This window comes from Megascapheus bottae, chromosome 9, assembly GCF_031878675.1.
Source record: "Megascapheus bottae isolate mThoBot1 chromosome 9, mThoBot2.hap1, whole genome shotgun sequence".
Lineage (NCBI taxonomy): Eukaryota > Metazoa > Chordata > Mammalia > Rodentia > Geomyidae > Megascapheus > Megascapheus bottae.
Window position 1 is genome coordinate 60,179,845 of NC_143517.1, and position 12,793 is coordinate 60,192,637.

At 38.5% G+C, this 12,793-nt stretch overlaps 1 protein-coding gene across 9 annotated transcripts in view; it reads right to left on the reverse strand.

Moving 5' to 3' along the window:
* Asap1 (ArfGAP with SH3 domain, ankyrin repeat and PH domain 1) overlaps positions 1–12,793 on the reverse strand; it is a 276,484-nt gene that overhangs the window by 109,681 nt on the left and 154,010 nt on the right. For all 9 annotated transcript variants that reach the window (XM_090339394.1, XM_090339398.1, XM_090339399.1 and 6 more), the window contains one exon: positions 11,740–11,812. In XM_090339394.1, coding sequence (XP_090195520.1) covers positions 11,740–11,812 — 73 coding nt within the window. The remainder of the gene's footprint in view (positions 1–11,739; positions 11,813–12,793) is intronic.

The following is a 12,793-nucleotide window of genomic DNA, read 5'->3' on the forward strand; positions in this document are numbered from 1 at the left end:
GTAGTGGCTTTCAACTCTGGGCCTCTAACAAGTGTTCTCTTACTTGAGCTATGCTTCCAGCCCTTTTTGTCTTAGGTTATTATTTTTTTTTAGGGCTCCTGTTCTTTTTTTTGCCTAGCTAGCTTTTTCTGTGAGCCTCCTGGGATTATAGATATCATTACCCTTTTGTTTTCCTTTTTGCAGGTTGTGGGGCTTTAACTCTGGGCCTGGGCACTGTCCCTGAGCTCTTCAGCTCAAGCTACTGCTCTACCCTTTGAGCCACAGCGCCACTTCCAGTTTTCTAATGGTTAATTAGAAACTAAGAGTCTCTTGGGACTTTTGTGCTCAGATTGGCTTTGAATCTATCTTCAGATCTTAGCTTCCTCAGATCTCAGCCTCCTCAGTAACCCTAGTTACTGGGGGTGAGTCACTGGTGCCTGGCTACCCTTGCTTTTTGTGAGATGGGGTCTTACTTTTTGCCCATATGGCCTTAAACTCCATTCCTCAGAATCTCTGCCTCCTGAGTAATAGAGATTACAGGTTGAGTCATCAAGCCTGGTCTAATACAAAGTGCTTAGTACATATAATAAACTATACTACTATTGATGTGATAATCCTTATACTGAGAGACTTTCAGGTTACTTAAAGATCTCCTCTCCCCCTCCAATTTATATACCTAAGCTTTTTTGTTTTTTTAAACTGGCTGTCACATGGTACTATTGAAAAGATATTAACAAAGGCAGTATTTTGGGGGATAGGGATGAGGTGGTTACATTGTTATAAGCATTGCTCTCTCTCTTCCTTCCATCATGGGAGTGAGGCTCAGATCCTTGCTACAAAGTCAGCACTCATCTTGTGATCCTGACAATACTTTGTTTTAACTTTACAGTCATTTCCCAGGAATGATAACCATGTTAGGAGGAAGTGAGGGTAGATTCATTTCCTTGGATACAACACTGACTAGTTTGGACACAACAGTTACTAGATCAATGAGTAAGTCATTTCAGTTCCCTGAGTCTCCATTTTATTATCTGTCCCCCAACCCCTCACAGCATAGGTCTAGTGTTAGCAATGAAGATAAAATCCTTTGGAGAAGAAAGCCCTCTGTACATATTTTTTTAGACTGAATTTTTCTGTGTCACTCTGGATGACTCATCACCTTAATTCCTCAAGGCCAGTGAATGTGTGTTTCTTCTTTTAAAATTCTCACCAAGCCACTGCAAGAATCTGCCCCAGACCATGGAGTGTTATCTAGAAACTCAGCATGCAGACTCACATGTGAAGTCCTATCAAATCTATTACCTAACAGATCCATGGGGACACCTGCTGAGTTCCAAATGGCTGTTACTCAGACAAGGGCACAATTAGAAATGTCTTCTCTCTTAGCTTCATCATTGGGCTGCCTGTAGCAAGAGGAAATGCACATACTTGTAACTTTTGGTGGCTCTGTAGGCAATGACAGTGTAGTGGTAGGGAGACAGCCAATTCTGCCCCCATGTCTCTCAGATGATTACCTACAGAAGGAGGCAAACCTTCTTCTAAACAGGTTTTACTGATAATATGTGGCCCCACATTTTATTACTAACCCATCAATCTCCACCAAACTCTTACATTAGGAAATAAAGGTTATTGAGGGTAACTCTGAAACTTTGGGTGTACTCCTTAATTATAAGCAATTATAAGCATTAGCTTCTTGGTTTATAAATAATGTATAAAAAGATCACACTCCTCCCCCCCCCCCCCCGGGTCCTGGCTTGAACTCCAGGCCTGGCCCTATCCTTGGACACTTTTGCTCAAGGCTAGCTCTGGCACTTGAGCCACAGTACCATTCTAGCTTTTTCTATGTATGTGGTACTAAGGAATCGAACCCAGGGCTTTGTGCTTACTAGGCGAGCATTCTACCACCAGGCTATGATCCCGGCCCTCTCACTGGATTCTCATTCTAGTAACTGAGGTGATCTAAGACAGGGCCTGGACAAAACATACACAGTCTAGGCTAGTGTTCTCCAAATTCTATGTGACCATCCATCCCTGTCAGTAAAGCACTTTACGGCATACTTTTCCTGTTAATGATTATCCATTTAGACCACTATGCGTGTTATATGGATTTATTGTAATATATTACCTTCTAATATATTACTTATGTAAGTTAGTGGTTCTGGCCTCAATTCCAGGGACTTTTCAAAATATGAAGTTGAGGGCAGGGAGTTTGGCCTAGTGGTAGAGTGCTTGCCTAGCATGCATGAAGACACAGGTTCCATTCCTTGGTATGTCATACACAGGAAAGCCAGGAGTGGTGCTGTGGCTCAAGTGGCAGAGCACTAGTCATGAGGAAAAAAACCAAGGGCAGTGCTTATGCCCCAGGACTGTCTGGACAAAAATAAATAAATAAATAAAATTGAATGAAAAATCCTGTTCTGTAACTTTTTTTTTTTGAGGGAGGGATTCTGGGGTTTGAACTTAGTGCTTCATGTGGACTATCCCTAAGCTACACCCCTAACCCTGTACTGCACTGATCGTTTAATTTTGGTAGTACTGGTTTTGAACTCAAGAGCCTCTTACTTGGTCAGCTTGCTTATGCTGCTGGTACTCTACTGTGTAAGCCATATTTTTAGCCTAACTTTTTGTTCAAGGCTTGCACTCTACCACTTGAGCCACAGCTCTACTCCTGGCTTCTTGGGCAATTAATTGGAGACAACAGTCTCATGGATTTTCCTGCCTGGGATGGCTTCAAATACAAACCTCAGGTCTCAAACTCTTGAGTAGCTATGATTATAGAAGCACCCAGCTGCACTAGTTATTTTTTTTTAATCTCACTTCCTGCTTAGATTATGATCCTCCTATTGGGTTTTAGGCTTCCTGCTGTAGAAGGGATAATAGGTGTATGCCACCATTACTAGTTTTTTTTTTTTTCTTTTCCATTGAAATGGGTGTCTCATTGGATTTTCTGTCTAGGCTGGCCTGGAGCCATGATAGTCCCATTTTAAGCCTCCCATGTAGCTGGAGTTACAGGAATGAACCACTGATAACAGCTGTAAAATTCAAAATTTAGAGGTCTGTTGTTTTGAGATTAGAGGTCTTTATGCACAGAATGACAGGATCATGGAAGAGACAGTTGACTATGAAAATTAAGCTCCCAGCCACCTCTAGGTGATTGGCTCAAAAGGAAACAGGTTTAATGCTGTATCTACCGGACCTGTGAATACTCTGTAGGGTATATACAGTGTGTTTATCTCATTCACAGCCACCATTATATAAAGGGTCAGAAGAGGAATCACCACTTCATTATAGAAAACTGAGGTCATCAAAGAGAAGGAACTTGTGAAAAAACTGTTCTTGCTAGGTTTGAGATCACATTTTAGGCCAGACAAGTATAAGAACAAGGGCTGCAGAGCACAGATGTGTTGTTGAGAAGGACTGAAAAATCATAATGGATTCTACTGGCAAGTAGTAATTTAAAAGATGGTAGCTTTTATTTATCATTTATTTTATCTTTCAAAACAGAACCATTAAGGCAGAGAAACACAATCTTATATTTCTTTTCATCATTTTGAAATTAAAAACAATTTCAAACTACTGATCATAGAAGAATTATGAACAAGTTTATTTAAAATAAAGCAATAGCAGAATGCTTGAGGCAATAACAACAACAACAACAACAACAACAACAACAATAAAAAGAACTTCTTTAAAAGTCTAGACGGCTGGGAGCGTGGCCTAGTGGTAGAATGTTTGCCTAGCATGCATGAAGCTCTGGGTTTGATTCCATGGCACTGGATACACAGAAAAAGCTACAAGTGGTGTTGTGGTTCAAGTGATAGAGCACTAGCCTTGAAGAAAGCCCAAGGACAGTGCCCAGGCCCTGAGTTCAGGACCCAGGACTGACAAAACCACCACCACAACAACAACTCAAAAGCCTAGAATTTTAAGATCTTAAAAAAGGAATGGTCTTCCAAAGGTATTCTTTTGGCTCCTCCAAGTTGTATTTGTGGGGACAGAATGAGAGTAATATTTTCTTGGCTAAGAGCACTCCCTCTGAATGGAGTCCCATCCTGCATGGTTCAAGGAACTCATAACTCCAGCATTTTGAGTTCTTAAGGAGCAAAAATGAACCCACTAGAATACATACTGCATGAAGGCCTAAGGAAACCTGTTCAGATACAACTATAATCCCCATCACAGTCTTTATTGAAAGCCTTTGCTGAAGCTTGTTTGGTAAACTTGCCATTATAAACAACAACACCAAACTTTTATCGTTCACAAACTTAGGAAACCACAAAATACTAAATTTTGCTAAACAAAGACCAACTGATTTTGTATGGGTTTTTATTTTTTGACATTCTACTTTTTCATATCTCTATTAAAATCCTACTGTATTTTTATCCCTTATGTATACCTGTTAAGGAAATTTTTCATCCCAATGAAAATTATAGGACTAAAATTTGCATTACATGTTATGGTAAGGCATCAGACTTAATTACTAACTGTAGTTATAAACAACTGCACACTCTACCTTAAAAATGTTTAGAAAAATAACTGAAATGAAGTTGTTTGCTTCCTATCCACTGACAAATTTTACTTCACCTTTAAAATAGTAGATTTCACTCCAGTTTGAGTTTATTTCCTAAAATAGAATTTAACAAAACAAAAATGGGGAGAGACTACCACACACTAATTTTCTTTCAAGAAGCACAAATGTTCTCTTATAAAACTACTCATTACATAATTCTAACTAGAAGAGAGCAAGAAGAAAAAAAAAAAAAACAAACCAGAGGCTGAGAAAGCCAAGGGGCTTTCTTGCTGGCAATGAAAGCTGTGATGTTGTAAGGGCCTAGCAGTACTTTGGAAGAAGACTTCTGCATCATTCACTTGTCACTGGATTATATAAACTGCCAGTTTCCTCCCACAAAAATGAAAGGGTTTAAGACCCTCAACTTTCAGACTAACCATTTCTAGGGAATACCATGTATTATTAATAAGCTAACATTTATTCAAAGTTTATCTTGCCAAAAAATTTCAGAAAGACATCATTCAATAATAAAACACACATTTGGAGATGAAAAACATACCTACATATACTCTAACATCAAAGAGGAAGATTTGGGGTCTTTACTCCCAGAAAACAAAGTATACACATGTATATCTGTTTACATGCTAACATGTTAATAGATTTTTCAACTTACCTAAAGGATTTGGTAGAAAAAGAAATTCAAACTATCATGCTTATGATTTGTTCAACTTTACAAAGTACACTATTATATAACTTTTTTTTGCATGTGGGTACAGTAGGCATCTGAGCTCAGGGTCTTGCTCTTGCTCAGCAAGTTTTCCACAGCTGAGCCATGCTTCCTGCCCTGTTTTGCACTGATTATTTCTGATAGGTTCTTATTTCCTGTCTAGGCATCAGCCTGGACTGTACTCTCCCACCCTGACCTTCAGGTATCCTGTTGTTGCTGGGATGAAAAGCACATGTCACCATGTCCAACTCCCTCCCTGGAGATGGAGTCTCATGGACTCTTCTCAGCTCCCACATAGTTTAGGATAACAGATGTACCCAGCTATGAGTTAAGAAGGGATCTTGCGAACTTTTCTGTCACACTGACCTCAAACCACAATTCTTTCATTTTCAGGCTCCCAAGTAGGTAGGATTACAGGTGTGAGCCACCAGAGCCTGGCTCACTTAGGTTTTTGGGTTTGTTTGTTTTTTTTTGTGGGTCATGGGGCTTGAACTCTGGCCTGGGCATTGTCCCTGAGCTCTTCAGCTCAAGGCTATCACCTACCCCTTAAGCCTCAGCCCTACTTCCTGTTTTCTAGTGGTTAATTGGAATAAGAGTCTCTTGTTCTTTAGTGCCCGGGCTGGCTTTGAACTGTGATCCTCAAATCTGAGTCTCCTGAGTACCTAGGATTACAGGGGTGAGCCACCAGACCCGGCTCACTTAGTTTTTAATAGCACTGAGAAGTCTCTCTTGTCTTTAGAGAAAAGTGGATACATTGGCTTGTGACGTTCATGTACATGCATGCCATCGCTGGAAGGGTAGAAACTCTATGGCTTATAGCCCTATTTATAGTTATTAACCTCAGGTCTCTCACAAACACTGGAGTTAAGAAGCCAGCCAGGGCTGGTCGCCTGAAGAGCTACTGAGAGAATGAGCAAACTGGCTGGTACACTCACATGGCTGGTAACACAGTGCTGGCTCTTGATAGAAACCTCTCTGCACGAGACTTCCAAAGCATCTTCAGGGTAGATGGCAAGGGAAATTGTCTCTGCTATGATCTGACCTATGACATGTGGCATCAGTTCTGTATTTTATTTATTAGAAAGGAGTTACTAAACATGGTCTACATTCAAAAGGGAAAAGGGTATCAGGCCCTCCCATTGGAAAGATTTCTCCTCAGTGTTCAATAAACAATTTGCTACTTAAAGTACACATTAGCAAAAAGAGAGAGGGAAGGAGTGAAGAATTTTGAGGAGACTACTGAACCATATGTTCTAAATTTCAATATGTTTCCTAGGTTAAACATTAAGACTTCAAAACTTAGAACAACACAGGAAAACAAATGGCTTGGAAGATCGCCCCTTGGTCTAAAAAATTCAGATTCTGAATTTTGCTTTGTTATGTTAAAATGTTTTCATCCACAGCAGGGATAAGTAAAAGATAAATTCCTAAAGCAAATTTTAAACTAAGCAGCTTGCACAAAAATAATTTGCTATTTAAAACTAATTTCTCTTATTGCTACATTGTTTTCCAATCAATAATGCAAGAACTTTGTAAAAATAGATAAGTTTTAGCTCTTTCACATTACTTGGGGAAGGTGGGTGGCTGGAAATTTCCAACCACAAATATAAAAATGCTTATGTCTTGAAAGAGCATCACATGGGTTTTCTGTCACTTAAGCACTGTGAGAAAACAAGAAAATTAGGAAAGCACATTGGGAAACAGATACCAAACTTAGACCTCTTGTGGCCTCTGGAAGAAGCCAAAAGACCTTGGACGGGAAGTTTGGATTCCACTGAGCACGAATCATGGAAAGATATGTGACACTACTGTTTTACTCATCTAACTCTTTTCAAAGAATTAAATGTCATAGTGCTGCCCACATAAGCTAACCAAAGCTTTGCATATACTGCACTGGTTTAATGAGTGTAAAACCCTAATGGTCTTGTTGGGATCTGAGTTTATCCTGACATTTCTGAGCCAAGGCCCCCATGAGGGAGCCACCCAAAGCATCCCACGGATTAGAAGGGTGAGTTCATGATTCATTCATGACTATTCATGATTAGTGAATATTTAACAGCCTTTTTCAGGAAGCTTCCCAAGAAACTTGGTCCCTATCTGGCTAACATGGAGCATTCACTAGGTATTTGTTGAGCCTCATTATGTGTCAGGTAGAAAACAAGTACAAAGTAGCTGTTCTAAACTCAGCTAGCTGCTTCTCCCATTTCTTATGAGGTATGGCATCTTGGCAAGGTGTTCTGGCTCTTTAAGCCTCAGTTGCCTCACATATTAAGTGAGTCTGATGGCACTTACTTCCTAGGCCTGTTTGAGTTATTCCCTTGTATAGCATAAGCACCCAATGAATGTCATTCCCTTAGAGAGGCACTGACTTAGTGTTCTCCTCACACTCCATCAGTCCCCTTCATTATTTCACTCTGCACCTGTAAGCTTTCATTTGTTGTACTTCCTAGTTTCTTACTACAATTACTTTTTAGCTTGATATGGTGAACATTTCTTTCTCCTCTCCCCCGCCCCCACAGACAGAGACATTCTGATTTGTAAAAGACATTCAATACCCAGAACAGTAGCATATGACAGGTGCTCAATAACTGTAGAACTAACAAATCACACCAACAAATGAGCATAATACAAAGATAAAAGAGCATTAGTCTTCACCAAGGAGGCCACAGGTTAATGAAGTAGTTAATAATTCTAACTACTAGTCAAACTCACTTAGGGTGTAATTCTTTTTTCAATCTCAATACTTGATCTTACTCTTTTACAACTCCAAGAGTGTGGGCCTAAGGGATATCTGCCCAAATTTTTCATTTTAAATATTTTTATTATCATTATATAGCTGTATAAAAGAGTTGCCATTCACCAAAGCAGATTCTGAATACAGTTCATCTTGATCAGTGTCACTCTTTACAACATTCTCAACCACTCCTCACAACACACCCCTTCCCTTACTTATTTTTAGGTTATGTGTTGAATTTTTTTTTGTTTGCAATTTAACAAAGCAGTTTATGCGTACAATGCATCTTGACCTGTATCTCTACTTCAACATTTCCACTCCCCTTCAACCCACTCCTTTCCATATATTTCTCAACATTTTGGTTTTTATATTGAATTCTTGCCTGTATTCTCACCTCTTCCCCTTTTATTCTTCTACTCTTCTCTTCTTGGTTCCCTCTAGAAATCATCCATTTTCCTGGCATTTATTTCATTGGACTTTGACTTAGTCTTTCTAAAAAATGGTATTATTTTCGTCCTCTATAAAGTATATTATACTTGTTAATTCATTTGTTAACCTCTGCTTACCACCCAGTGTGTTTACCTGTAGAAGTACAGGCACATTCTAGCTACCACAAATGAGGGAAACCATGTAAACTGTGTTTCTCTGAGTATGGCTTACTGTGCTTAATATAATTTTTCCAAGCTTTCTCATTTCCTTATAAATAGAACAATATCATTCTTCCTAATGGGTGAGTTGAATTCCATTTCTCACATTTTCTCAATCCATTCTTCCACTGAGGGGGATCTACTCGGATTCTATATCTTGGCTATGGTAAATCATGCTGTGATGAACATGGTTGTGCTTTAGTGTGGCATTGTTTGTGCGCTATTGGATAAATGCCCAGGAGGAACCTTCATACTGCTTTCTAAAGTCATAAACAAACTTAACATTCCTACCAACAGTGTAATGAGTTCTCTTTTGTCTGCTCGTTTTTTTTTTTTTTTAAAGAATACTCCTATCATAAGTTACACAGGAGGGTGAGGTTGGAAAGATCACAGTTCCAGGCCAGCCTAAATAGAAAAGACTTAAGGGAAACATACTGGGTTCAATTGTACACGTACACATCTGTATTCCTAGCTGTGACAGAAAGCTTAATGCAGGCAGATTGTGCTCTAGATGTGTACATGAGCAGAAAGTGAGACCCTTTTTAATAACCAGTGCAAAGAAGGGCTAGAGGTGTGGCTGACTTGGAAGATAAACATGGAGCCCAGCACAGTAAGTGTGGTGGCACACATTATAGAAGAGTCTGCTTTCTGTGGCAAACAAACTATGACAGAGAAAGGATCTTTAAACTGTCTATACATAGGCTGCTCCAGTGTTATCAATTATAACAAAAGTCACTCATGCCATGTTTCCTATCTACTACCTATTAAGCACCTATTCTATGGCAGGTAGTGTACAAGAGGCTTTATTTTGTGTAGAACACAAGTTTCTTATTTAAATATCTGAGTATTTTCCATTTTTTTTTACTAAAGTTGAGAAAACTGAAGACTCATGGAAACTTAATAATTTACCTCATTTTAAGAAGTATGGCAGGCCGGGAGTTTGGCCTAATGGTAGAGTGTTTGCCTAGCATTCACAAAGACCTGGATTGATTCCTTGGTACCACATGCATAGAAAAAGCTGTGGTGCTGTGGCTCAAGTGGTAGAGCTACAGCCTTAAGAAAGCTCAAGGACAGTGCTCAGGCCCTGAGTTCAAGCCCCAGAAGTAGCACAAAAAAAAAATAATAAAGAAGTATGACAAACCTAGTACTTAAAGTTAGGCCCATACAACTCAAGTTTCTTTTTCTAAAAGTATGTACAGTGCTCTACTATATTTTCTTATTTGTAAATCCAATTTCTGTTTTTTCCAAAATCCAATAAAAAGGCTCCTGTGAAGCTCCTTATTTCTACATTTTCAATGTATGTTTTAATTGGTGTATAACACACATCTAACAGGATATGATGTTAAGTGATCATCCAGTGATCACTGACAAGTGATCAAGTAAACTTGATCATGTAAACATCTCTCATGCCAAAAAAAACAACAGTATAAGTCCCTCAAAAGCATTCTGTAGTTATTTGTAGTTATTTACTCCACTTGCCTCTGTACAGAGCTAGTATCTAAAGTAGTTTTTGATGTTTTTTGTTTTTGTTGTCTTCTTAGGGGAGCAAAAGGGGAAAAAAGGAATGGAGAGGTGTACAAGAATGGAGGGAGGAAAAGTAAATAAATGCAGTCATTGTATTCAACATACACTATGTGAATACAGACTATGGAACTTGTGGACAGGCATGGGAATGGGAAAACTGAGGGAAGCAAAGGAAAAGATGACACTGTCCGAAGCAATGTACTCATTATCTGACTTACAGAATTATAACCCTTTTGTACCACCCCTTAGAAATCACAATAAAAACATAGAATAAATTAAATAATAAAATGGACCAAAAAAGAGAAGTTATAAATTAGGTATATGATTAATGCCAAAAACTACAATGCATGGCCACTATATAACTGGACAATCATTATTTATCTACCTCATGTAGATGCTAGTACTTTTACTGACTATAAATAATCAGAAAGCACTATCAAGTAACCTGAATACAAAACGTGTGGATAATTAATGTTGTAGAATTTCTTGAAGCATGGTGAGGGGCAAAGAAGACAAAATACTATTAGTCTTCTATGTAGGCTAGTGATGCCTAGCTTTCATGGCCAAGGGACTGAAGGTGGAGTAATAAAGCATCTGTGGGTTGAGTTTTGCTTTGTTCAAGTTCCTTACAACTCTACACTTACAGAATAAATTAAGAAGATTGAACATTTACTGTCCACAATAATGTGGTCAGAATACCTTTATAGGTATTCACTTACTAAATCCCTTCAACAATTCTGTAACGCTACCACCTCATTTTACAGATGAGAAACAGAGGTTAGAGAAAGTGAAGTAACTAGTTCAAGGTTATCTTGTTGAGTGTGTTAGCATGGATGAAAACACAAATCCGCCCAGCCTCTCCTCTTATCTCTCCCTTGAAGTCTGCTACCTGCCCCCTCCTTGGAGAAGAATAAATTACAGGAACTAATTTCTTAGAGAAATGGCCTCTGGAAAGTGAGCTGGAACTGCAAAAATGACAAAAAGGTAGGAGCCAGATACCTTGAAAACTTTGTTTCCATGTCTCTCCTTCCTTGTGGAGCTGGATTTTTTCTCCCTGGGTTTTTATTTTTTTTCTTTAAACCGTAATTTGATTAGTTTCTTCTTATTCACTGTTAAAACACTTTTGCTTCTAAGTTGACAAAGTCCAAAGCTTAAACAGTTAGCTATGTGGCATCTTCTAGTACCAAAGAAAGGATCCGAGTGGACAGATCTGTGGATGTTTAACTTTAATCTTGACCCCTCTCTAAATGCCATAAGGGCCATGGTCAGTATTGATTATCAAAGATGTGCAAGAAAAGAAGGAAAAGATTCCTCTAGGCTTAACTGAGACCAGTAAACTCCAGGGTGATCAACCATACAAAGTGTTAATATTTCATGTCATCTGTGATAAGATTGTTTGGTACCCCTTGTTAAATCCTTAAAGGCCTAACAGAAACCCCTGCAACTCATGGTTTTCTTCTTTATGCTGCAGAAATGCTAAGACGTTTTAGACAAGCATAGAAGGAGGAAAAAGAGAGAAGCATTGGATTTCTTTGACCTCATTAAGTCTTTTTATAAATGTCTTACAAATAACAGAGACAACTCTGAAGACATGTTATCTGATTTGGTAACTGCTTACCTTGGCCAGAATTATATATTGCTTTGACAGATTTCTTCACTTTCTGTAAGGCAGTTCTATCTTGGTCTAAAGCCTAAGGAAAAAAAAAGAAAAAATTATGTTGGAAAATTTGAAACATTTCTTAAAAAAAAAAAACAACAAAAAACATTTGCAACTGCATTTGTTTTGCTGAGCACGACAGCAAGTAGCAAACTGATAAACTAACAATGAACCATTTCAGAGACCAGTGTCCAGGCTTTGAATAACTATGTTTTAAGAATACGAAAACAGTACACAGGGCTCAGCTTATGTGAAATGAATCACATGGTAGCTTGTTAGTAATCATGAAAAGAATGCACAAGTCTTAGGAAATCCTAAGACTTCCTTCTCTCACAAGTTTATACAGTTGATAGGGAGAAAGGCAGATAAAAAAGAAGGAACAAACACATCTATCATCTATACATAATTTCGGCCAGAAAAATACATTTCGTTTAGCAAATAGGACTAACCTTTTCTATAATGCTTTCAATGAGGATTCCAGTGATAAAAATCTATCTGTATAACTAAAGATAATACAAATATTTTTAATGTATCTGAGGCTAGTGTAACTTGTAATTTTCTTATCTCACCTTCCTAAGAGTTGAGATTACAGGTGTATGCCAACAAATACAATCACTAGTGATACTTCTAAACCATGTAGTTTTAACTGTGGTTCAAGTGCTACTTTCTTTTGGCTCCTCTTCTCTGGACACTGGGAGGGCACCTGGTCCCATGCCAGGCTGCAGATCATTCACCCTGGGATTTCTGGGCTTGTGAGCAAGTACGTCCACAATTCCAGAGGATCGAACTATTTCTAACTTATTTCCAAAAAAAGTGAAAAAGATCTGCTTTCAGTTCATCCATCAGTTCAGCTTGGATGGAAATGAATGTATGGACTTTAATGTTTATGTATCTTTGGAGCTAGCGGCTCCAAATGAGCAAAGAAACATAGAACACTTTAGTTGTTATATTTTATGAAATCATCTCTCTACATCCTTTTTGAGGGTGCGGATGGAGGCAAAGTCATGGGGTTGAT